At 49.2% G+C, this 27,521-nt stretch overlaps 1 protein-coding gene across 6 annotated transcripts in view; it reads right to left on the bottom strand.

The window, feature by feature from the left end:
• Positions 1-27,521, bottom strand: part of ENTPD5 (ectonucleoside triphosphate diphosphohydrolase 5 (inactive)) — a 140,317-nt gene that overhangs the window by 400 nt on the left and 112,396 nt on the right. For 3 of the 6 annotated variants that reach the window (XM_075329481.1, XM_075329482.1, XM_075329485.1), the window contains 8 exons: positions 27,396-27,478; positions 27,243-27,322; positions 21,824-21,955; positions 20,400-20,461; positions 19,978-20,079; positions 8,058-8,198; positions 7,930-7,986; positions 9-124 (listed from right to left, as the gene is read on the bottom strand). In XM_075329481.1, coding sequence (XP_075185596.1) covers positions 9-124; positions 7,930-7,986; positions 8,058-8,198; positions 19,978-20,079; positions 20,400-20,461; positions 21,824-21,955; positions 27,243-27,322; positions 27,396-27,478 — 773 coding nt within the window. The remainder of the gene's footprint in view (positions 1-8; positions 125-7,929; positions 7,987-8,057; positions 8,199-19,977; positions 20,080-20,399; positions 20,462-21,823; positions 21,956-27,242; positions 27,323-27,395; positions 27,479-27,521) is intronic. The other 3 variants (XM_075329483.1, XM_075329484.1, XM_075329486.1) reach the window with 2 other exon arrangements.

The following is a 27,521-nucleotide window of genomic DNA, read 5'->3' as shown; positions in this document are numbered from 1 at the left end:
CCTTATACCTGAATGATGGTGTCCTCCTCAAAACCAAATCCTTCCCTGAGCAAAGCCGTGATGTAGCTCAGGTCCATACAAAGGAATGGGCTCTGCGATGTGAAGCGATCCATGTGATCACACACTGCGGGAACAAAGGCTCGTTTTACCCAGGGCAACAATCTGGACTTCACATGTCCTATGTGTTATATGAGAAGGTCACACAAAAAAAAACAGGGTCAATTAACAAAACAGAACAAGCTATGGAACCAGGATAGATGGGCAGGACCCATGGAAGTTACGGGATAGCCTGAGATCCCAGGACATACAGAAACCAGGGCATCACAAGACAGCCTGAGGCCCCAAAACAGACAGAAACCGGAGCATCACAGGACAGCCTGAGGACCCAGGACAGACTGAAACTGGGGCATGAGAGGAGAGCCTGAGGCTTCAAGACAAACATAAACCGAAGCATTACAGGACAGCCTGAGGCCCCAGGACAGACAGAAACCGGAGCATCAGAGGACAGCTTGAGGGCCCAAAACAGACAGAAACCGGAGCATCACAGGACAGCTTGAGGCCCCAGGACAGAGAGAAACTGAAGCAACAGAGGACAGACTGAGGCTTCAAGACATACAGAAACTGAAGCATCACAGGACAGACAGAAACTGAAGCATCAGAGCACAGACTGAGGCTTCAAGACATACAGAAACTGGAGCATCACAGGACAGACAGAAACCGAAGCATCAGAGGACAGCTTGAGGCCCCAAAACAGACAGAAACCGGAGCATCACAGGACAGCCTGAGGCTTCAAAACATACAGAAACCGGAGCATCACAGGACAGCCTGAGGCCCCAGGACAGACAGAAATCGAAGCATCACAGGACAGCCTGAGGCCCCAGGACAGACAGAAACCGAAGCATCACAGAACAGCCTGAGGCCCCAGGACAGACAGAAACTGAAGCATCAGAGGAAAGACTGAGGCTTCAAGACATACAGAGACCGGAGCATCACAGAACAGCCTGAGGCCCCAGGAAAGACAGAAACCGGGGCATCAGAGGACAGCTTGAGGCCCCAGGAGATACAGAAACCGAAACATAAGAGGACAGCTTGACGCCCCAAAACAGACAGAAACCGGAGCATCACAGGACAGCTTGAGGCCCCAGGACAGACAGAAACCGAAGCATCAGAGGACAGCTTGACGCCCCAAAACAGACAGAAACCGGAGCATCACAGGACAGCTTGAGGCCCCAAAACAGACAGAAACCGGAGCATCACAGGACAGGCTGAGGCTTCAGGACAAAGAGAAACCGAAACATCACAGGACAGGCAGACAGAACCTGGGGCATCACATGACAGGATGAGGTACCAGGACAAAAAGAATCCGGGACATCACAGGGTAAGCAGTGTAACAAGGACAAACAGAACCAGAGCATCACAGGACAGCCTGAGGCCCCAGGACAGACAGAAACCGAAGCATCAGAGGACAGACTGAGGCCCCAGGACAGATAGAAACTGAAGCATCAGAGGACAGACTGAGGCCCCAAAACAAACAGAAACCGGAGCATCACAGGACAGCCTGAGGCCCCAGGACAGACAGAAACCGGGGCATCACAGGACAGCCTAAGACCCCAGGACAGACAGAAACCGAAGCATCAGAGTACAGTTTGAGGCCCCAAAACAGACAGAAACCGGAGCATCACAGGACAGCCTGAGGACCCAGGACAGACAGAAACCGGGGCATCAGAGGACAGCTTGAGGCCCCAGGAGAGACAGAAACCGAAACATGAGAGGACAGACTAAGGCTTCAAGACATACAGAAACCAGAGCATCACAGGACAGCTTAAGGCCCCAGGACAGACAGAAACTGAAGCATCAGAGGACAGACTGAGGCCCCAAAACAGACAGAAACCGGAGCATCACAGGACAGCCTGAGGCACCAGGACAGACAGAAACCGAAGCATCAGAGGACAGCTTGAGGCCCCAAAACAGACAGAAACCAGGGCATCACATGACAGCCTGAGGCCCCAGGACAGACAGAAACCGGAGCATCACAGGACAGACAGAAACCAGGGCATCACAGGACAGGCTGAGGCCCCAGGACAGACAGGAACCAGGGCATCAGAGGACAGCCTGAGGCTTAAGGACAAACAGAACTAGAGCATCACAGGACAGCCTGAGGCCCCACGACAGACAGAAACCGAAGCATCAGAGGACAGACTGAGGCCCCAAAACAATCAGAAACCGGAGCATCACAGGACAGCCTGAGGCCCCAGGACAGACAGAAACCGGAGCATCACAGGACAGCCTGAGGCCCCAGGACAGACAGAAACCGAAGCATCAGAGGACAGACTGAGGCCCCAAAACAATCAGAAACCGGAGCATCACATGACAGCCTGAGGCCCCAGGACAGACAGAAACCGGAGCATCACAGGACAGCCTGAGGCCTCAGGACAGACAGAAACCGAAGCATCAGAGGACAGCTTGAGGCCCCAAAACAGACAGAAACCAGAGCATCACAGGACAGCCTGAGGCCCCAGGACAGACAGAAACCGGAGCATCACAGGACAGACAGAAACCAGGCCATCACAGGACAGGCTGAGGCCCCAGGAGAGCCTGAGGCCCCAGGACAGACAGGAACCAGGGCATCAGAGGACAGCCTGAGGCTTAAGGACAAACAGAACCAGAGCATCACAGGACAGCCTGAGGCCCCAGGACAGACAGAAACCGAAGCATCAGAGGACAGACTGAGGCCCCAAAACAATCAGAAACCAGAGCATCACAGGACAGCCTGAGGCCCCAGGACAGACAGAAACCGGGGCATCACAGGACAGCCTAAGGCCCCAGGACAGACAGAAACCGAAGCATCAGAGTACAGTTTGAGGCCCCAAAACAGACAGAAACCGGAGCATCACAGGACAGCCTGAGGACCCAGGACAGACAGAAACCGGGGCATCAGAGGACAGCTTGAGGCCCCAGGAGAGACAGAAACCGAAACATGAGAGGACAGACTAAGGCTTCAAGACATACAGAAACCAGAGCATCACAGGACAGCTTAAGGCCCCAGGACAGACAGAAACTGAAGCATCAGAGGACAGACTGAGGCCCCAAAACAGACAGAAACCAGGGCATCACATGACAGCCTGAGGCCCCAGGACAGACAGAAACCGGAGCATCACAGGACAGCCTGAGGCCCCAGGACAGACAGAAACCGGAGCATCACAGGACAGCCTGAGGCCCCAGGACAGACAGAAACCGAAGCATCAGAAGACAGCTTGAGGCCCCAAAACAGACAGAAACCAGAGCATCACAGGACAGCCTGAGGCACCAGGACAGACAGAAACCAGGGCATCACAGGACAGGCTGAGGCCCCAGGAGAGCCTGAGGCCCCAGGACAGACAGAAGCCAGGGCATCAGAGGACAGCCTGAGGCTTCAGGACAAAGAGAAACCGGAGCATCACAGGACAGCTTGAGGCCCCAGGACAGACAGAAACTGAAGCATTACAGGATGGCCTGAGGCTCCAGGACAGACAGAAACTGAAGCATCAGAGGACAGCTTGAGGCCCCAGGGCAGACAGAAACTGAAACATCAGAGGACAGACTGAGGCTTCAAGACATACAGAAACCGGAGCATCACAGGACAGCCTGAGGCCCCAGGACAGACAGAAACCGGAGTATCACAGGACAGACAGAAACCAGGACATCACAGGACAGGCTGAGGCCCCAGGAGAGCCTGAGGCCCCAGGACAGACAGAAACCGAAACATCACAGGACAGGCAGACAGAACCTGGGGCATCACATGACAGGATGAGGTACCAGGACAAAAAGAATCCGGGACATCACAGGGTAATCAGTGTAACAAGGACAAACAGAACCAGAGCATCACAGGACAAGCTGAGGCACCAGGACAGACCGGACCCATGGAAGCCACTGGACAGGCTGTAGCAGCAGGATAGACAGAACTAGGACATCACAGGACAAGCAGTGTAAGGGCTAAGCCACACGGCGAGAAAATCGGTGCGAGTGGAGTGCGATTAAACATCGCATTCCCCTCGGACCAATTCTAGCCTGTGTGTCAGCACACATGGGCGATTATTTTCTCAGCCCTAATCGGACTGAGAAAACAATCGCAGCATGCTGTGATTGTAAGCTGAGTCTCTTTCTCTCGCACCCATTCAAGTGAATGGGGCGAGAGAAAAATCGCACTGCACTCGCGGTACACCGGTGTACTGCTAGTGCAGTGCGAGAATGGCAATAGCCGGCTACACAGGCGAGAGGGAGAGAAATCCCTCCCTCCCCTACTGAGTGCCGGCCCGCCCCCCACAGCTCAGGTCTGCTCGCACGAACGGACCTCAGTTGCAAGGACACAGGCATGACACTCGGCTCTGCTGTACTGCCAGCACGAGCCGAGTCTCATGCAAGTGGATCGCAGTAGTGCCCGTGTGGCCCCAGCTTAACAAGGACAAACAGAACCTGGGGCATCACAGGACACCATGAGGCACTAGAACAGACAGAACCAGGACATTACAGAGCAAGCAGTGTAGCAAGGACAAACAGAACTGGGGCATCAGAGGACAGAACTAGGACATCACAGGACAGGCTGAGGCACCAAGACCGACAGATCCGGGACACCACACGGTAAGCAGTGTAACAAGGACAAACAGAACTGGGGCATCAGAGGACAGACTGAGGCACCAGAACAGACAGAAACCGGAGCATCACAGGACAGCCTGAGGCCCCAGGACAGACAGGGTAAGCAGTGTAACAAGGACAAACAAAACTGGGTCATCACACGACAGGCTGAGGCCCCAAGACAGAGAGAAAGCGGGACATCACAGGACAACCTGAGGCCCCAGAACAAACAGAACCAGGGCAGAGGATAGCCTGAGGCCCCAGGACATAAAGAAACCAGGACAATACAGGGCAAGCAGTGTAACAAGGACAAACGGAACCTGGGGCATCACAAGTCAGGCTAAGGCCCCAGGACAGACCAAACCCATGGAAGCCACTGGACAGGCTGTGGCACCAGGATAGACAGAACCAGGACATCACAAGACAGGCTGAGGGACCAGGACAGACAGAAAACTGGACATCACAGGCAGGGCTGTGGAGTCGGTAGGCTAAACCTGCAACTCCGACTCAGACTCTTCAATTTCCCTTGCACCGACTCAGACTCCGACTCCCACATATATTGCTTATATTTAAGTGAAAAATGTATTGTAGTACAATGTGAACATCAGACATTTAATATTTATTATACAATAATCAAGATATTTAGATAGAACATAACATATATTTATTGGAATACAACTTTAGAACACAAAAAACTGTAATAAATTGTAAATATGTAATACACTATGTAATATACGTTACATATATATATATATATATATATATATATATATATATACAGTATATATAACACTAAGTAATAAATTATATAAGTGGCAAAAAAAAACAGTTTTCAACAAAAACATACTAAATAACATTTTGCAGTGAGTCTATAACTTTGTTGTAAGAAATAGAATTCCTTCCATCGGATCCTCCTTCATAGATGACCTCAAATCTGACCTAATAATGTTAAGGCTAGAGAACAACCTCTCTGCACTAACTGGTGTTGGAGGCAAAGCCGTAACCACATGGGCAACATCTCTAACAATTTCCAGGTATAAAGGAATTGCCTCATGCACAGTCAGTTTTGATGAACGGTTGAATTTTTCTTTTTCTTTGAGAGCAAGTGAAAAATTTTGCTGAAATCTGTCAATCTGCTGCTATAGGAGACGCAGTGAAATCTGGTCAGTCTGCTGCTATAGGAGACAGAGTGAAATCTTTTTCCTTGTGGCAACGCTTTGCCTGCTCCATGTCATCCAAATACTTGTCAAAGTTAAACTCCTCATCTGATGAGGATGACGATATGGCAGCAGTAGTACTGTCAGGACCCAAGTCCTCTTGCGCCTGGCAGTCCTGTAGGCCACTCATCCTAACTGCTACCTCAGTCAGAGCTTCTTTTCCTTTAGTAAGCTGTTGATCATCAAGCAGTATATGATGACTTGGGTCCACATAAACAGCTGCCAGAAGAATTTTATTTTCCAATAGCTGTGTCTCTCTCCGTTTCATTGAAGGAGAAATGCCATCTGCAATTAAACCTCCTCTTTGGGACAGGCAAAATAGCAAGTTCTTCCACTCCCTTATGAAAATGCCAGGAGTTAAATCCTCAGCTTGTAATTTTTCAGTCACGGTAAATGGGCGATTAAGCAATTCCTTGAATTCAGCCACCCCTGTCCATTGACTTTCATTTAGAGTTACCTTAGGGTTCGCCATATCTATAAGAAACGGTTTTAGTTCAAGCAATCACTCAATCATTAAATAAGTGCTGCCCCACAGAGTGGCTTGATCGACAATTGCCGCTTTCGCAGCACGTCTCTTCAAGATGGAATCAATTTTAGGAGTTCTGGCAGCAATAACTAATTTCCTCACTTTTCCAATCAGATTTCCAGCATTTCCCTCTTGCAGACTATCCCTTATTGCCAGCTGCATCGTGTGCACAACACAGCGCATGTGATGAATACGGAAGTGTTTTGAAGCAGTTTCAACAAGATCATCTCATCCTAAAGTATAATTTTGCTGTTCTTCTGTAGTAATATCTGTTTGTTCCTCAGTTACATGAGCAGCGCTGTGGCTCCATCTCACACATACTGAATCCTAAATGTTCTTCTAGCTGTTGTTCATTACTCTCATTCATCAGTGTAATTGTACTTATGTTTGAAGCATTGTCTGTTACAATAGCAAGAACCTGTTTTTAGTTCCTAATCTTGCAGAATTTTTTCCACTAAGGCCTGGAGAAACTGGCCAGTGTGATGAGCTTTACTATCTTTTACTGCCAGTGTCCTGGTAATAATTTCTTTGTTGTCACAAAAATATCGAACATTGATGGCAAAATAATTCAGTAAAATGCAGCGACTCCGGCATCCAGCAAAGGCAATGGGTGAAAGATAGGACATTCAGACACAGCGTTTTGTGAGGATCCTCATATAGAATTAGCAGTCAGTTTGTGGTGTTTTCTAATCTGCTTTTGCTATTGAAAACATTATTTATGAGCTCAGAAATCTTTCAGGTGATTCGGTTTATAAAAAGCTGATCTGCTTTTACAGCTGACAAACGTATCCTCAAACGCAGCAAAAACGCAATGTGTGAATGTAGCCTTAGATCAGGAATAGAACAGACATTTATAGGACATTTCATAACTTCCCAAATTCCTATGAAAAAATATTCAGCACATTCTGCATTGAACTACTGGACCCAATTTATTATATATTTTAGGAGTCAGAGTTGCTCCATTTTTTACCGACTCCACCAAAATGTACACTGACTCAGACTCCACAGCCCTGATCACAGGACAGGCTGAGGGACCAGGACAGACAGAAACAAGGATAACATAGGGCATGCAGTGTAACAAGGACAAACAGAATCAGGGCATCAGAGGACAGGCTGAGTCATCAGGACGGATAGAACTGGAACATCACAGGACAGGCTGAGGGACCAGGACAAATAGAAAACGAGACATCACAGGACAGGCTGAGGGACCAGGGCAGACAGAAACAAGGACAACATAGGGCATGCAGTGTAACAAGGACAAACAGAATCAGGGCATCAAAGGACAGGCTGAGGGACCAGGACAGACAGAACCTGGGGCATCACATGACAGGATGAGGCACCAGGACAGACAGAAACCAGGACATCACAAGGCAAGCAGTGTAACGAGGACAAACCGAACCAGGACATCACAGGACAGGCTGAGTCATCAGGACAGACAGAACCGGGCAAACATAGGACAGGCTGAGGCACCAAGACAGACAGAACTGGGGCAACATAGGACAGGCTGAGGCACCAAGACAGAATGAACCCATGGAAGTCACATTACAACCTTAGATACTAGGACAGAATATTTACCTTCTTGGGCTTTTCCAGCAAAGTCTCTAATTGTAAGCTCTCCGACATCCTCGTGCTCTAAGAAGGAAAAGTCAATTGATTGACATCTTCAGATGCATAATCCCTCACAGACCAGGGGGTCATCTTACCAATCAGACTGGTGTCCACTGCCCGATCATAGTAATAGGAGAAGGCATAAAAGCGTCTGCCGTGAATCTCATCAACATGGTGAAACTTCCCCTGTAGAATATGCTGAACCTCTGAGTAACAGGCGTCAAACCCTACAAGTCCTGAACAACAGAGGACAAAGACATGTTCATGAGAAGGCATAAGGCTACAGTATTATATCTATACAGTTAGGTCCAGAAATATTTGGACAGTGACACAATTTTCGCGAGTTGGGCTCTGCATGCCACCACATTGGATTTGAAATGAAATCTCTACAACAGAATTCAAGTGCAGATTGTAACGTTTAATTTGAAGGTTTGAACAAAAATATCTGATAGAAATTGTAGGAATTGTCACATTTCTTTACAAACACTCCACATTTTAGGAGGTCAAAAGTAATTGGACAAATAAACCAAACCCAAACAAAATATTTTTATTTTCAATATTTTGTTGCGAATCCTTTGGAGGCAATCACTGCCTTAAGTCTGGAACCCATGGACATCACCAAACGCTGGGTTTCCTCCTTCTTAATGCTTTGCCAGGCCTTTACAGCCGCAGCCTTCAGGTCTTGCTTGTTTGTGGGTCTTTCCGTCTTAAGTCTGGATTTGAGCAAGTGAAATGCATGCTCAATTGGGTTAAGATCTGGTGATTGACTTGGCCATTGCAGAATGTTCCACTTTTTTGCACTCATGAACTCCTGGGTAGCTTTGGCTGTATGCTTGGGGTCATTGTCCATCTGTACTATGAAGCGCCGTCCGATCAACTTTGCAGCATTTGGCTGAATCTGGGCTGAAAGTATATCCCGGTACACTTCAGAATTCATCCGGCTACTCTTGTCTGCTGTTATGTCATCAATAAACACAAGTGACCCAGTGCCATTGAAAGCCATGCATGCCCATGCCATCACGTTGCCTCCACCATGTTTTACAGAGGATGTGGTGTGCCTTGGATCATGTGCCGTTCCCTTTCTTCTCCAGTGTTTTTTCTTCCCATCATTCTGGTACAGGTTGATCTTTGTCTCATCTGTCCATAGAATACTTTTCCAGAACTGAGCTGGCTTCATGAGGTGTTTTTCAGCAAATTTAACTCTGGCCTGTCTATTTTTGGAATTGATGAATGGTTTGCATCTAGATGTGAACCCTTTGTATTTACTTTCATGGAGTCTTCTCTTTACTGTTGACTTAGAGACAGATACACCTACTTCACTGAGAGTGTTCTGGACTTCAGTTGATGTTGTGAACGAGTTCTTCTTCACCAAAGAAAGTATGCGGCGATCATCCACCACTGTTGTCATCCGTGGACGCCCAGGCCTTTTTGAGTTCCCAAGCTCACCAGTCAATTCTTTTTTTCTCAGAATGTACCCGACTGTTGATTTTGCTACTCCAAGCATGTCTGCTATCTCTATGATGGATTTTTTCTTTTTTTCAGCCTCAGGATGTTCTGCTTCACCTCAATTGAGAGTTCCTTAGACCGCATGTTGTCTGGTCACAGCAACAGCTTCCAAATGCAAAACCACACACCTGTAATCAACCCCAGACCTTTTAACTACTTCATTGATTACAGGTTAACGAGGGAGACACCTTCAGAGTTAATTGCAGCCCTTAGAGTCCCTTGTCCAATTACTTTTGGTCCCTTGAAAAAGAGGAGGCTATGCATTACAGAGCTATGATTCCTAAACCCTTTCTCCGATTTGGATGTGAAAACTCTCATATTGCAGCTGGGAGTGTGCACTTTCAGCCCATATTATATATATATATATATAATTGTATTTCTGAACATGTTTTTGTAAACAGCTAAAATAACAAAACTTGTGTCACTGTCCAAATATTTCTGGCCCTGACTGTATATACATACATACATATATATACACACACACACGCATGTATACATACATACATATATATATCTATCTCATTGACTATACTGTATCCAATATATATATATATATATATATATAATATATACACACACATATTGGATATAGTATCAGATGCACAGGGACGAGAGTGAACCCCCAGTGTGGCAGCCTTCATTTGTACCTAATATTAAGAGCAATGTCCACTAGTTTGTTTTGTGGTATATGCCAAATACATCTCCAGAGACCCAATGACGAATCTCAACTAAAAATTGTTCTTTTCCCGTATGTTCAGGGCTTTGGCCACATTATTTCCAACTGTACTGAAAAGCCATGTCATCTAGAGTGCAAAATAACCCCTCTGTTGCCTCAATATTCCTATTACTTAAAGGGTGTCACAAACCACCGGGGGGGTCACTCATAAATCCCCCGCGCTGGCTACCAGTACGTCACAATCGGGGGGTAACAAGTGGGGGTCACCCCTACTTTATACCTCCCGACCGACAGACAGAGCACGTGACGCGCTCTCTAGCGCCCCTCTTATAGTCAGGCCAATTATGGAATTGCCCGACAATAAGCAAGGAGGCCGCTATACTACTTATGCCGATTATTGAAGGGTCCCCGGTGAGAGTAAGGTATATATTCCCCCGACCTCCGCGGGCGGAATATATAATATCTTCCCGAATCTCACTGGCCTCCCCACAATAATCCTTGGCACAACTCGCTGCCACCAACCGCTTCACGGTAACTATTAGCCGAACACACAGACGTGGGATTCAAGATCGAGATAACAGAACAGCCCAGGATTAATTATATAATTTAATCGCCTAAAGCACCCTAGAAACTACAATATATACAATAGGGAATCTACAGAATATACAGTTATGTCAGAGTACAGTTACAGATAAAGCATGGTTTACAAACAGGTATGCAAATTCAATCAGTTACCTTGTGCGTCTGGCCACAGGGGGGCGCTGTAGACCAGGTTTCTAGGAACTCCCACAGATGTTTCCTGCACGTGCCCCCAGCGAGAAGAACCTTGGAAAATGGCCGAAGCAGGGTTATCAACCTGGGCAAATCCAGGTCCCCTCCTACCTTAGTGACCTCACAGGGAGCACTGCTCCACCCCTGGCTGGAGTTATGGACAAATTCACAACATGGAATATGGGCCATAACTTTGCCTGGGAGCGTCGTAGGCGGACGCCAATGCTCTCATTGTGACAGTTATGAATTTAGCTACAGAACGAGGGGACTCATGACCTGTCTACGAGTTCCCATATGGCTGATATCACGCCTGGGGTATTTCCCAAGCTCCCCCTTCCATAAAAAAGGTGTGCCAGCATCGTCCGCCTGCGCAAACACCATTTTTATGGTTGCCATATTTATCGGAGATATGGCTTGCGAGATATGAACCATTTTTTACTGGAGTCGTTCTGTCTGGCTACTTCCAAGCCTTGCTAATGAGATACAACTCTTGTTACAGGGTGACGGCAGGGAGCCATCCTGTGTCCATTGTCCGCACATCATCTCATCTCCATATCAGAGGAGATGGCTGTTGGAGGTGTAAGTGGGATGTGACACCTTCACAGATGCTGGACATTTGAGCACAAGAAGGGAGGGGGGCACTGCCAGGGAGTGATGAGAGCAATTATGACTTCTAGTCATAATTCCTCTTCATATCCCAGGATTTACCTCACACCTCCCCCCTTTTGAGGGCGCTAGGGGGCAGCACACTCCGGTGTTCCCCCGTGCGCCCGTCCGCGACCTCTCCTTGTCGGGACAGCCCGTCTGCGTTACCGTGGTCACGGCCCCTTTTGTGGCGAATGGTGAAGTCGTATTGCTGGAGCGCAAGGCTCCATCGCAACAATCGCCCATTCGTCCCAGAGACGGTGTGCAACCAGCTGAGGGGATTGTGGTCCGTCTCCACGATGAAGTGGCGCCCGTATAGATAGGGTTGCAGACGCTGCAGGGCCCACACTATGGCCAGGCACTCCTTCTCCATTGTAGAATAGGCCACTTCCCTTGGTAACAGCTTCCTGCTCAGGTACAAGACTGGGTGCTCTTGGCTCGCAGAGTCCACCTGGCTGAGCACCGCACCGAGGCCGAAGTCACTGGCGTCGGTCTGTACTACAAACGGCCGCGTGAAGTCGGCTGCCTGTAGCACGGGCGGGCTGGACAGGGCGTCCTTTAGGGCCCGGAAGGCTGTCTCGCAGTCCATTGTCCAATCGACTGCAGAGGGCAGCTTCTTCTTGGTGAGGTCCGTCAAGGGCTTTGCCAGGCTACTATAGCATGGAACAAACCTCCTATAGTACCCAGCGGTCCCCAAGAAGGACATCACCTGCTTCTTGGTCCTGGGGGTGGGCCAGGATGCGATGGCCTCCACTTTCTCAGGCTCGGGCTTCAGCGTTCCCCCACCTACCCGGTGACCGAGGTACTGGACCTCGCTCATGGCCAGCTGACACTTTCCCGGCTTGATGGTCAAACCTGCCCGGTGGATCCGCCTGAGCACCTGTGCTAGATGCTCTAGGTGGTCCTCCCAGGTGGGACTGAAGACGGCAATGTCATCCAGGTACGCGGCCGCGTACCCTTCAAGTCCCTTGAGCAGGGTGTTGACCATCCGCTGGAAAGTGGCAGGGGCATTCCTCATCCCGAATGGCATCACCGTGGACTCGTACAGTCCAAATGGGGTAATAAAGGCAGAGCGTTCCCTGGCCTTGCGAGTCAGGGGGATCTGCCAATATCCCCGGCTCAGGTCCATGATGGTCAGGTACTGAGCCCCGGCCAACTGATCGAGCAGGTCATCGATGCGTGGCATTGGGTACGCATCGGCGACCGTGACAGCATTGAGCCCCCTGTAGTCCACGCAGAACCGAGTGGTTCGGTCCTTCTTAGGGACGAGGACTACAGGCGAGGCCCAAGCGCTGTTGGATGCCTGGATCACCCCCAGCTCCAGCATCTCGTCAATCTCCTGGCGCATGTGTTGCTGCACCTCCAGGGAGACCCGATATGCTGAACGCCGGATCGGGGGATGATCCCCAGTGTCCACGTGATGGACAGCCAAGTCAGTCCTTCCGGGCTGGTTGGTAAACAACCCCCGGAAGGGGTGTAGGGTGGCCCACAGCTGGGACCGTTGGTCCTCCAAGAGCTGGTGGCCAACCTCCACATCCTCAATGGATCCGCCGGCCCTAACCTGGGCTAGCATATCCAAGAGGGTTTCCGCTTCTCCCTCCTCGGGCAGGTTGCACACGGGGAGCGCACATGCCTCCCGCTCATGATGTGCCTTCATCATGTTCACATGGAAGGGCTTCCGCCTTCCACGGGCAGGGTCCAGGGTGACCAGGTACGTCACAGGGTTGAGCTGCTGGTACACGAGGTATGGGCCTTCCCAGGCTGCCTGAAGCTTGTCCTGTGGTACGGGGACCAGTACCCACACCTCTTGACCCACTTGGTAGGTCCTCTCACAAGCGTTCTGGTCGTACCAACGCTTCTGATCAGCCTGGGCTTGAGCCATATTGTCGTGTACCAGTTGCGTCAAGGCCTGCATTTTGTCCCGGAAGCGCATGACATACTCGATAACCGACACTCCAGGGGTGGCCAAATCCCCTTCCCAAGCCTCTTTCACCAGAGCCAGGGGGCCCCGCACACGTCGCCCGTACAGGAGCTCAAACGGTGAGAATCCTGTTGAGGCCTGTGGAACCTCCCGGTAAGCAAATAACAGGTGTGGGAGATACCGCTCCCAGTCACGCCCATGGGAGTCGACCAACATCTTAAGCATCTGCTTTAAGGTGCCATTGAACCGCTCGCACAGGCCATTAGTCTGTGGATGGTACGGGCTGGCCACCAGATGTCGCACCTGGACTTGCTTACAGAGGGTCTCCATCAGCTGGGACATGAATTGGGTCCCCCGGTCGGTGAGCATTTCCTGGGGAAAACCCACTCGGGAGAAAATCTCCAGCAATGCGGTGGCCACCTTGTCAGCCCGAATGGACGACAAGGCCACTGCTTCTGGGTACCGGGTGGCATAGTCCACTACCGTCAGTATGAAGCGTTTCCCGGAGCTGCTGGGGATGGCCAGCGGGCCGACCAGATCCACAGCCACCCTCCTGAAAGGCTCATCGATGATGGGCAGAGATACCAGTGGGGCTTTGGGGCGTGGCCCCGCCTTCCCCACTCTCTGACAGGTTTCACACGAACGGCAGTAGGCAGCCACATCGGCCCCCATTTTTGGCCAGTAGAAATGCTGGTTTAACCTGGCCTTGGTCTTAGCGATCCCTAGGTGTCCGGCCATCGGAATCTCATGTGCGATCCGCAACAACTCCGTCCGGAACGGATAGGGTACCACCAACTGTCGGTCCCTGGGCCACGCCTCCGGTGAACCCTGCTGGACCGTGGCCCGGTACAGCCGTCCTTGGTCCCAGACCACTCGCTCCGGGTCCGAGTCCGAGGGAGGCTGTGCCGCCTGCTCCTTTAGAGCTTTCAGGCTGTCGTCAGCTTCTAACGCTGCCTGAAACTCCTGACTAGATGTGGCCAGAATCGACGAGACTGTCACATCTCCAGTCAGTACCCCGGGACCTGTGTCCTGGCCTCCACCTGACTCGGCTGCCACTTGGTCAGAAGGGGAAGAGCTATCGGACCTCCGGGAGGCCCCTTGGCTTCCAGCACTCCCACTGCGGGTGACAGCGGCCACAGCCGCTGCGACCGTGGGTCGTGCCTGCTCCTCCTCCGTTCCTGACCAAGTCGCCGGCTCAGGCAGACCTACCTGGCTTCCTGACACCCCGGTTGTGGGGGAACCCTGCACCGAGATCTTACCTGGGAGCACTTCCGCTCCTGGACCGGCCCCAATCTCACCTGCCTGTTCCCCCCCTGCAGCAACAGAACCCCGCTGTGAAATCTCTGGGGACCCCACATTTGCTGTGGTAGCCCCCACCCCACACACTGGTCCTCCCCCTGCAGCACCCTGCTCTCTGCTTATCCCTGCAGAGGGCAACAGATCCCAGCTCACAGGCTGATTACTTGTAGAGGCATTGTCACACCTTTCTCTGACCCCCTCCCCTGTCACAGCTGCAGCTGTGTGTGTGTCTATGGTGTCTGTGCAAGCAGAAATATCAGAGTTCACTCCCTCCTCCCTTACATCATTCATAGATAACACATTAACATTGTCTGGAGGCACGTCAGCACTGGCTGAAGGTTCAGCCTTTGGGGCGGGGCCAAACTGGGAGGTTATTTGCCCCAAATCTGTCCCAAGTAGCACGTTTGCAGGGATCCGATCAGTTACCCCCACCTCTCTCACCCCTCGCCCCGCGCCCCAGTCCACATAAATGTCAGCAACAGGCAGCGCCGGGTCAATGCCTCCAATCCCGGAGACAGCGAGGGTTTTTCCAGGGATCAAGTCTTGGGGGGACACCATCTCAGGCCGCACCAGAGTCACCTCCGAGGCGCTGTCTCGCAGTCCTATGGTCACAGACCGGCCGACGGTGACAGGTTGGAAGCTGTCCAGGGACCTACCACCACCCCCACCCACACAATACACCTTGGGCGGCCCTTGGGACGGGGACGGAGCCGGGGCCTTGGGACGCTGAGGGCACATGGCCTTGAAGTGTCCAGGTAGGTTGCACTGGTGGCACCGTCTTGGCTCTGCCACGGGCCTGGAGAGGGGAGTTGAGGGGGACACCCCCTGCAGTCTAGGGGCAGGTGGGGCAGTCGCAGAGTTCATCTTACCCCCTCTCCAGGTGCTGCTGGTGGCTGCTCTCCTGGCTTCAGGAGCCCGATTGTTGGTGTAGTCATCGGCCAGGGCAGCTGTAGCCGTGGATCCCTTTGGCTTCTGGTCTCGGATGAACTGGCGGAGATCCTCAGGGCAGTTCCACAAGAGTTGCTCCGTGATGAACAAGTCCAGGATCTCCGGTCCGGTGGAAAGCTGCAGGCCTTGGGTCCAGTGGTCGGCAGCTCGGGCAAGTGCCCGCCGGTGGTCAGCCCAGGAGTCCTTTGGTCCCTTCTGCAGCGTCCGGAACTTCTTGCGGTAGGACTCCGGGGTGAGGTTGTACTGTTGGATCAGGGCCCGCTTGATGGTGTCGTAGCCCTGATCCGCCTCAGCAGGCAAGTCCCCAAGGATATCCAGGGCCTTACCCCTTAAACGGGGGGTCAGGTATTTGGCCCACTGGTCCTTGTTCAGATGATGCTGCAAGCAAGTCCGTTCAAAAGCAGTCAAGAAAGAGTCCAAGTCTCCATCCTTCTCCAGCACTGGGAAGTCCTCAACACGGACCTTTGGAAGTTTGGTGTCTCGAAGGTCACGTGTGGCTGATGAGGGCCGGAGCTGAGCTAGCTGCAGCTGGTAGTTACGCTCTTCCTGGCGCTCTTCACGCGCTGCTTGCCGCTCACGCTCGGCCATGAGTTCCTTGTAGCCCTCCCGGTCTCCAGCCTGGCGTAGGGCCATAGCCATTTGAAGAAGGCTATCCGAGCCTCCCAGGCTCGGTGGAATGGCACGTGGTGATCTGCGGCCCGCTGCGGAGCCTGGTGCTTCACTGTCCATTGCAGAGCGGAGGGCTGGCGTCTGGCTCGTTGAGGACCCTTGGGCGAGCTGCTCCTCATCTTGTCCAGCAGTGCCCGGTTGTGCAATGTCCTCTGCAGAGCTGTTTTCTGGCGTCGAGCTCCTGGAGGACTCGTGGACAACCTCCTCATCGTCTCTGGCCTGAGCATCGGCCATTCCTTTGGCTTTGCTCCTGGTGCTCTCAGCCATTCTTGCAGACTTTTGGTCACTGACACAGAACTGACACCTGATGCCTCCACACACCTTACAGTATCTGCACTCTGACACTCTAGTGTTGAGCTAGTCTGAAGACCCCAGCAGCCACAGCTGCTGCAGGCAGTCTTTAGTGTCTGGGAGTATGGGTCTCACACTCACACACACTATTATCTCGATCCCACCGCTTGCCACCAATATGTCACAAACCACCGGGGGGGTCACTCATAAATCCCCCGCGCTGGCTACCAGTACGTCACAATCGGGGGGTAACAAGTGGGGGTCACCCCTACTTTATACCTCCCGACCGACAGACAGAGCACGTGACGCGCTCTCTAGCGCCCCTCTTATAGTCAGGCCAATTATGGAATTGCCCGACAATAAGCAAGGAGGCCGCTATACTACTTATGCCGATTATTGAAGGGTCCCCGGTGAGAGTAAGGTATATATTCCCCCGACCTCCGCGGGCGGAATATATAATATCTTCCCGAATCTCACTGGCCTCCCCGCAATAATCCTTGGCACAACTCGCTGCCACCAACCGCTTCACGGTAACTATTAGCCGAACACACAGACGTGGGATTCAAGATCGAGATAACAGAACAGCCCAGGATTAATTATATAATTTAATCGCCTAAAGCACCCTAGAAACTACAATATATACAATAGGGAATCTACAGAATATACAGTTATGTCAGAGTACAGTTACAGATAAAGCATGGTTTACAAACAGGTATGCAAATTCAATCAGTTACCTTGTGCGTCTGGCCACAGGGGGGCGCTGTAGACCAGGTTTCTAGGAACTCCCACAGATGTTTCCTGCACGTGCCCCCAGCGAGAAGAACCTTGGAAAATGGCCGAAGCAGGGTTATCAACCTGGGCAAATCCAGGTCCCCTCCTACCTTAGTGACCTCACAGGGAGCACTGCTCCACCCCTGGCTGGAGTTATGGACAAATTCACAACATGGAATATGGGCCATAACTTTGCCTGGGAGCGTCGTAGGCGGACGCCAATGCTCTCATTGTGACAGTTATGAATTTAGCTACAGAACGAGGGGACTCATGACCTGTCTACGAGTTCCCATATGGCTGATCTCACGCCTGGGGTATTTCCCAAGCTCCCCCTTCCATAAAAAAGGTGTGCCAGCATCGTCCGCCTGCGCAAACACCATTTTTATGGTTGCCATATTTATCGGAGATATGGCTTGCGAGATATGAACCATTTTTTACTGGAGTCGTTCTGTCTGGCTACTTCCAAGCCTTGCTAATGAGATACAACTCTTGTTACAGGGTGACGGCAGGGAGCCATCCTGTGTCCATTGTCCGCACATCATCTCATCTCCATATCAGAGGAGATGGCTGTTGGAGGTGTAAGTGGGATGTGACACCTTCACAGATGCTGGACATTTGAGCACAAGAAGGGAGGGGGGCACTGCCAGGGAGTGATGAGAGCAATTATGACTTCTAGTCATAATTCCTCTTCATATCCCAGGATTTACCTCACAAAGGGGTTGTCCGACATAACAAAAATTTTTGAGTTTAAGCTAATCTGTGCTGTATTGTCATATAAAACACCCCTACATTGTTATTTTTTGTTTTCTAACTTTTGTTCCTCTTGAATTATCCCTTTATTCTCTGCAGCTCTCTGTTTACATTCAGCACAAGCAAACTGACCACTTCCTGTGCAAAACCTCCCAGAGTCAGAGCTGGCACCGCCCGGCCTCAGTGTTCAGCCCCTCCCCAGTGTCCAGCCTCGCCCCCTGCCCGCCCCCTGCACACACATTCCCTGTCAGTATATTCTGCCCCAGCAACTGACCTGTTATCACTACAGCATTGCAAATAACAGCCCCACATCGGGCTTTGCACCGCATACACACATCAGGCTCTGCACCGCATACACACATCGGGCTCTGCACCGCATACACACATCGGGCTCTGCACCGCATACACACATCGGGCTCTGCACGCACACACAGCGCTCTGTACCGACCCCCCCCTACCCCCATAGGGAACACATGTAGGGAGAACATACTCACCCGTCCTCGGTCCCTGCCGCTCCTGCACGTTCACGCGCTGTCTGTGCTCTGGACATATCAGCACAGTAGTGACGTCACCGCTGTGCTGAAGAGAGCACAGACAGCGGGGCAGTGATGAGAAGCGCAACGCTCCTTCTCATCAGCGCTTTCAAATATACCGGCATCTGTGATCTGTGATGCCAGTATATTTGAATGTGCGATCCTGAGCAGGGGGCTCGGTGCTGGCGGTGACACCACGGCAGCCGCCGCCAGGCCCCGCCCCCAGGTCACGGACCCCACAGAAGTGCAGGGGGAGGTTGTGGGCAGAGTACGGGGTGCGGGGGAATGTGTGGGAGGGTGCGTAGAAGGGGGGCGGAGACTCCATGCACTGTACAGCCCAGCAGGGAGGCGACAAGCTGTTTCCAGATTTGCATGTCAACATGGCCCTGCCCATGTTGACATGAAATGACCGTAAGTAGCAAAATCACAGCAGGAGCAGTCACATGACCACTCTGAGCCGGGGGAGAGGGTCTGACAGCAGGGCAGGTAAGTGGTCTCTATCTACTTACCTGCCCCAATGTAGCCCAATAGGGTAATAATGAAAAAAACTCAAAATAAGCCGGATAACCCCTTTAAGACAGCACTAAAAGCAGAGTGTTGGGCCTGGTGCACACTCTAATGTTGCCATAAATCCCCCTTCTGCAGTGTGTGGCCTTTGTCTGCCCAGCACGCATACTAATCTGGGCCCCGTGCACTGGGTTCCTATGGTGTATGGAGGTCAAGGCATCATATGCATCTGACAATGGCCATAAAATGGCAATTCTCCCTCCCCTGCCCCCCAAGTTATTTTTCTTTTTTGTCTTCTGTTCATTGTCGTCTTTTGCGCCAAACTCAAATGATGCACAGAGTTCATGAACTTTGTGCACAATCTAAAGTTTTTTTGTTTTCTTTAACCTGTTTTGCAATCTTTTTATCACAATAATTTGCATGTGCTGCTGAACTATTGCAGAAAGTTCTCTACAGTTTCAGAGGTGCATAAAACCACTTAAGGAGGCACTAAAAGTACATTTGAGAAACAATTTGCAACTTTTCAAAAAGTTGCAAAAGTATGAATTGAGTGGAAACATCTGGAAATCCAAAACTCCGACCAAAGTGCCAAACATAAAAAAGAAATATAATAAAGTAAGACACAAGAAAGGATGAATATGGCAGCAAACATTAACACGCGACAATAAAGTGCAAATACAATGATGAATTGGGCCCTAATAAGTGGAGCTCGGGCTCCAGCCCCTCACCATCAGACTGCCCTGCATATGTGTAGGTGATGCCGGCGAATGTCCATCTGGCCTCCACGTCTGCTGGGACACAGTGGCTCCGAAATGTCTGGTTTTGCTCAGCTGAAAGTCAAAAAAACGTTTTTTTTTTTTTACTGTTCTGGTCATTGTTACAAGCCTGTTAAAAATGTTTAAATAAACAGAAACTTACAAGTATATTTAGGTCAATAAAGATTCCAAAGGGAAAAAGAATTTCATACAGACGGCATCAATAATCAAAATCCACATCATGTGAATCAAATCACCAGAAATACCTGTGCTTGTAGCTAATCTTAAATGTACAAAAAAACAGAATGTACGTATGACCCTTCCACGTCCTGCATTACACATTGCATCAGTCCCCGTCCCCCTCAGGAGACGGAGCAGATTTGCCCTCTCCTTACCTGCAGACACAGAAGCTCCAAGCACAGCAAGACGAGCCGCCTTCAGACCAAGACCCAGATAGCTGGAGAATATACAGAAACTGTCACATACACCTGCACAACCCCCAGAATCTGTACCAACCCTCCATCTCAGACCTGTGTGTACGGGAGATATGCACTGACCTGCGTGACTGAAGCTGACCTGCGCGTGTACGGGCAATACGCACTGAACTGCAAGGGTACGGGCAAGACGCACTGAACTGCAAGGGTACGGGCAAGACGCACTGAACTGCAAGGGTACGGGCAAGACGCACTGAACTGCAAGGGTACGGGCAAGACGCACTGAACTACGAGGGTACGGGCAAGACGCACTGAACTGCAAGGGTACGGGCAAGACGCACTGAACTGCAAGGGTACGGGCAAGACGCACTGAACTACGAGGGTACGGGCAAGACGCACTGAACTGCAAGAGTACGGGCAAGACGCACTGAACTGCAAGGGTACGGGCAAGACGCACTGAACTGCGAGGGTACGGTGATGCCGTGACCTGCGTGATTTGTGGTGACCTGCGCATGTACAGGCGATCTGTCCTGACCTGCGCATGTACAGGCGATACGTCCTGACCTGCTCATGTACGGGTGAAACGCACTGACCTGTAAATCAAATCGGAGGTAAATCCAGCAACCGCTTCATAAGTTAAAACATGGTTTTAAAAACATAGAAAGGACTTCCTGTTCCTGCGCTGAGATGTGAGGAGGGAGAAGGAGCAGCTCCATACAGCCCCTGCAATATACAGCGACCTACAGAAGCAAACAGCACCCTAGACGAACATAGAGAGGCTGCACTGAATTACCAGCTGTCAGTGCATGGATCGTTATCTCCTCAGAAGTGGAGGAACACCATTCAAGCCCAGAGCAGAGCAGAGGGAGGAGGGGGTGAGTGCAGATAACATGGCACCGACAGTGAGGGGGAGGAGGGAGAGGAACCACAAGGGCAGCTGCAGCAATGTGCAGGAGGCCAAGATAACAGTAGAATTCAGAGTATGCAGAGTGGTACAGAGACATTGGGCTTGGGGGAAAGATATGAGATTGATTACAAAAGGTTGGCAAAAGAAGTGGCAGATCATCTGACAGCAGAAATCAGAGAGGCAATAGCAGCCTCAGTGAAGAAGGCTTTGGCTGCACTGCAGGAGGATGTGGAGCACCATGATACGAGACTGACAGAGGTAGAGCAAAGAGTTTCTGATGCTGAAGAGAATCTGACAAGATTGGAGGGCAGATTTAAGGAGCTAAACACTAATGCTCAGCTTATTAAGGATAAAATAGAAGATCTTGAAAACGGATCTAGGAGGAATAACTTAAGGCTGGTGGGTCTGCCTGAGACAGTGACAACAAAATATTTGGACTCAATCTGTGAAAAAGAATTACCCCAGGCTTTAGGCTTACCACATAGCTGCCGTGTAGAAAGAGCGCACAGAGTGGGACCCATAAGGGAGCAAAGAGATGGTCCACAGTAACAATGATAATACCTCCAGGCAAGGTGAAATGTCCAGAGCAAGACAGGTTATTATAAAATACCTGGAATACAAAGATAAAGAAGAAATTCTATGGGCCTTCAGGAATAGGAAACAGGCACTATGCATTCAGGGACACAAGATTCTATTATTTGGCAACTATTCGGCAGAAGTCACACGAAAAAGAAAAGCATTTAGCCAGATCTGCACTGCCCTCTATCACAAAAACATTACATTTCAGCTTTTATACCCAGCAATACTAAGAGTAAGAGGAGCAGATGGGGTCACAAAGACTTTTCGGGATCCTTCAGAGGCGGAGCGAGAGATACTACAGGACGGGAGAACACAGCGACAGGAGAGGAATGGAAAAGAAGGGATTTTCACTGATCCGAAACATGCAGATCCTGCAAACATAACATCTGCAGTTAGACTCGACAACGAGCCAGAGTGGAGTCAATCGAGATCCAGACCAGCCAGTCCGAAGGAAAAGCGACAGATGGCGACTTCAACTGAGAAAAGAGGAGGAAGAGGCAGCAGCTCATGAACAAGCAGGCAAGACAAGGACTTAATTTGGGACTGCTGAATGGAGCCGTATGGTGACAAATGTGCCTTAACTATCTAAAGTCTCGCCTACCTCCTCTTCCCTTTCTTCTCTATCTTTTTTTCTTTCGCTCCCTTTTTCTCTCTCTCTTTTTATGCTTATCACTTTTTTCCTTCTATCATTTACTAATGCTTTTTTTTTTTTCTTCTTCTCTCTCTCTTTTTCTTCTCTTAATGACGGTTTTAGGAGCTTGATAAATTTATAAAGGCTGTTTAGGGGCAAGGAGTTAATAGCCAACAGAGGGGGAGAGGTGACTTAGTGGGGTGGCTTCATGGAGAGCTTGACTTGAAGCAGGGGTTTGAAAGGAGTCTCAATCATCTCAGAAAAAATGGAAGACGTTAATTGTATTTGTAAAGTTGGGGATGGGAGGGGTTATATACAGTTGGGGGAGGGGAGGGGAAGAGAGTTGGGGAATCCATGCGACACGGCCTGAAAAAGGAACTGTTGATTTTGGGGATTATGGTTAAGCTCATTACGTGGAATGTTAAGGGACTCAGATCGCCGCACAAACGAAATATGATACTACGTCATCTCAAGAAGCTTAAAGTTGATATTGCTTTATTACAGGAGACGCACTTGCAAAAGGATGAGTTCTTCCGTATGAACAAGATGTGGGTGGGAAGGGTATATGGGTCGGCCTCAAAAGGTAGGAAAGCAGGGGTTCTTATTTTGATCAATAAAAACTTTGCACACGAGGTGGAAACACAAGATTCAGATGAAGAAGGAAGATACATACATATAAAGATTTCAGGTACTCAAGGCACTTTTAGTATCCACAATATATATGCACCCAATACGGAACAAAGGGTTTTTTTTTAAAATATAGCTAGTAAGATTTTGCTGGATGGGGTTAGGGTTATATGTAAATTGGTGGGGGGAGACTTCAATACAGTGGTTTCTCAGGAAGAAGACAGGAGGAGTCAGGGGAGGAACACGGAGGGGTCGCTGAGAGCATTGTTAAATACAACTACACTACAGGATTGCTGGAGATTATATCACCCGCAAGAGAGAGAATTTACACACTATTCCCACCCACACGACTCTTGGTCAAGGATTGACCTTTGGCTGACAAGTGAGAATTTATTGCAGAGGGTAAAAGAGGCAGTTTTGAGAGGAAAAGTGATAGGATATACGACAAAGGCGAAACGACAGGCACAAGTAAAGTTTCAGGAGGCTAGCCAGGCAGTCAGGGAAGCATATACTGACTTCTTAGAAAAACCATCAAGGGTGACAAAAGCAAAGTGGGTGGAGGCGAAGGGCCATTTTGAGAACTGGGTAGAAAGGAAAGAAGGTATGTACAGGACACAACAAGAGGCAGAGTTGAATCGTTTCGGGAACAAGGCAGGGAAGTTATTGGCAAATCTGGCAAGGGGACGACGACCGATAACACACATTATGACACTGAGAAACACTGTGGGGAGTAAAACGACAGATCCCAAAGAGATAAACGACATTCTTGGAGACTTCTATGCAGGTTTATATAAAGAGGAGGGGTTAGATGATAGGAGAGAAGGAAATGAGTGGTTAAAAGGAACAAAAATGCCTACGCTCACAGAGGAAAATTTACAGGCTCTGAATAAAGAGGTGACGGAGGAGGAGGTGCTACAGGTTATCGGAGAGTTAAAAACGACAAAGGCCCCAGGACCAGATGGCTTTAGCGGCAGTTTTTTCAAAATTATGAAAGATCAAATCTCACCTATACTGACAGAGTTATTCAATAAGATAATGGACGGGGAAAGAATATCAGGTACACTTAATACAGCCTATATAAAGCTCATTCCTAAAGGAGGAAAGAATTTAGAAGACCCATCTAGTTATAGGCCCATCTCGCTGATTAATCAAGACCTAAAAATTTTAGCGAAGTTGATGGCAAATAGGTTAGCGGCAGTATTGCCAGAGATTATAGATCTCCCCCAGGCTGACTTTAAGGACGTTCAGAGGTGACAAACATTAGGAAAGTAATGCTAGCAATTGATGTAGTAAAGCAGATGAGAGAAGGGGGGAGGGGAATCCAGCCTTGATCACCTTGGACGCGGAAAAGGCCTTTGACAATGTGAGGTGGTCATGGCTGGAACAGGTGTTAGATCACCTGGGCTTACATGGAGCTTTTAGGAATTTTGTGAGGGTCCTTTATGCAAATCCTCAGGCAAGAGTGAGTACCCCGTGATTTCTGTCAAAAACATTTCCTTTGATGAAGGGAACCAGGCAAGGATGCCCGATGTCACCACTACTGTTTAACTTGGCTATTGAACCACTGGCTAGACGTTTGAATGAGGGGGGGGTGGTTTGAGGGGATCAAGGTAGGGAGGAAGTCATTGCACTCAGCCTTATTTTCTGACGATATAATCCTGTTCATGAGCAAACCTAGAACGCAATTGAGTAGAGTCATAGAACAAATTGAGGAGTTTGGGAGGTTAGCAGGGTTTAGACTTAACAAAAACAAATGTGAAATTCTCTTCTTGGACGGAAAGAGAGCGGAGAGGGAGAGGGGTGCATTATGTGACATTCCAATAGCTAGAAATACAATTAAATACTTGGGAGTACAGGTTGGGAGGGATACTAAGACCATATATTCATTAAATTATTCCCCTTTGATCGAGAAAATTGAACGTGAACTGCAAGGTTGGGCAAATTTACCGTTGACTCTTCTGGGAAGAAATCATCTAATAAAAATGATGAGCTTTTCCAAGCTTCTCTATCCAATGCAGACAATCCCATTGCTTCTTAAACACTCAGATGTGACCAGATTGACAAAAGCATTCTCACGTTTTTTGTGGAAGGGATATAGGCCGAGGATTAGTGCCAAAAAGCTAATGTTATCAACAAAAAATGGAGGGATCAGACTACCTAACATCAGGGGGTACAATTTGGCCTGTATATTAAGACATGTAGTCAATTGGATTAGACGAACAAGTAGGTATTCTGACTGGGACATAGAGGCTGAATTTTGTAAACCTTGGGACCTGAGTTCAATCCTACATACATCCATTCCAAATTTGCCGCCCAACATTAAACACCCCCTGATTTGTAGAGACACAGTGATGACTTGGAAGGCGGTTAGGAAAAAGTTCGGGTTAGCCTGGAACATCTCCAAATTCCTTAATATATTGGCTTGTCCTGACTTTCCACAGGGAAGGGAAAATTATCTCTTTAAAAAATGGAGGGAAAAAGGGATTGGAACTCTAAAAAACCTTATGCATGATACAGAACGGAGATGGATGACGTGTGAGGAGTTGAGAGCAAAGTATGACTTGCGCCCATTCCAGACTCTCCAGTTTGAACAGGTGAAACAAGGGATAATGAAGAAACTATACAACATAAATAACGAATATGAGGCAAATCAGATGGATGCGATCATATTAAGGGACATCCATGCCACAAATATATCAAGTCTTTATGGAAATATGAGAGAAGTGTTAGTCCCTAACATATCAGGAAGAATGTTGGAAGGGTGGGCAAAGCAGTTGGGAGATCAAGAAGTGGAGGAGAAGATTTTGAATGGTTGGATGGTGATGAGAAAGAAGATTGTGAATGATAACTTAAGAGATACCCAATTCAGGATCATACATAGAGCTATCTATGGATTTAATATACTGAATGCAAGACATTCAGATAAGATGATGAGTTGTCCAAATTGTGGTACGGAAAAAACAGATCTATATCATGGGATATGGCAGTGCGAAAGGATTGAAAGATTTTGGAAACAAGTCCAAGGGGTAGTGAGGAAAATCTGGAATCGAAATGTAGAGTTAGATCCAATGGTCTGGGTATTTCACTATCAGCATCGGGAGGAGGGAGAGAAAGGGGGAGACAAGTTACCGAATCTTTTCCATGATATAGCAATGATAAGTAAAAGGGCTATTCTTCAGAATTGGCTGGTGAAGGAAATACCAACAAAAGAAGAACTTGTTAATCAATTGAAAAAAACGCTCATGTTGGAGAAGGTGATGGTGGAGAGGTGCAAAGAAAGGATGACAGCAAAATTTTTCAGTAAATGGAGAAAGTTCATAAGCGTTATATGTTCTAGAGAAGAAACATTACAAATAATGTCCACATTTGTGTCTACGGAATGGTACATGAAGGAAGACCTGTCAGGGTCCCTGTGCGAGCTGAAAGTATAGCTGGCTAGAGTCTGGGTCGTGTCGCATGGAGAGGGGAGGGGGGAATGGGAGGGATAGTGTTTACAAGTAATGTTTGTAACAAGTTATCAAGGAATGCTGAAGGGGGGTAGCTGAGACTGAACAATTTAAATATACACTGACGAAGAAGGGGAAGGAGCAAATTTGATGACCGTGACAAATATTTGATCGATAAATTGTAGAGACTATGTTATTTGATATTTTGATTTGTTGACCCTTATTTTCTTCATTCTGTACCCTATTTTACCATTACAAGAAAAGAAATAAAAATTTGGTTAAAAAAAAAAAAAACATAGAAAAACCATGATAACAGTTGGGGGCAGACCAGATGTCCGTCTACACATTTCAAACAGGTTAACTGTTCTTAATCATGACAATACTTGCTGACCTGCGCGTGTACGGGCGATACGTGCTGATTTGCGCGTGTACAGCAGATACGTGCTGACCTGTGCTTCAACGGGTGATTCGTGAAGACCTGCGTAATACGCGCTAACCTTGCGCGTGTACAGGCGATACGCGCTCACCTGCGCGTGGACAGGTGATACGCGCTCACCTGTGCGTGGACGGGTGATACGCGCTGATCAGTGAGCGTACGGGCGATGAGCGCTGACCTGCGCGTGTACAGGCGATATGTGCTGTTAAACAACTCAAATGAAGTCAGAAAGTCAGCTGGAGTCTGGTCCAAGGTGGCCTGGAAATATGAAAGAGAAAATGGTGTCAATGCTTATATCAAAGGCAATGATGCAGTAAAATATGGCATTTACCTTAGCCAAAGGCAAGAAAGTTATCTGTGTGGAGCCTCCACCCAAATCCAGGATGCCCACAGTACGGTCACCATCCAGCAAACCTGAAAAGAGAGTTATTTACAGTGTATATGGGACCATTCCCCA

Source organism: Anomaloglossus baeobatrachus, chromosome 12 (assembly GCF_048569485.1).
Source record: "Anomaloglossus baeobatrachus isolate aAnoBae1 chromosome 12, aAnoBae1.hap1, whole genome shotgun sequence".
NCBI classification, from domain to species: domain Eukaryota; kingdom Metazoa; phylum Chordata; class Amphibia; order Anura; family Aromobatidae; genus Anomaloglossus; species Anomaloglossus baeobatrachus.
This window is presented reverse-complemented; position numbering and strand designations above follow the sequence as displayed.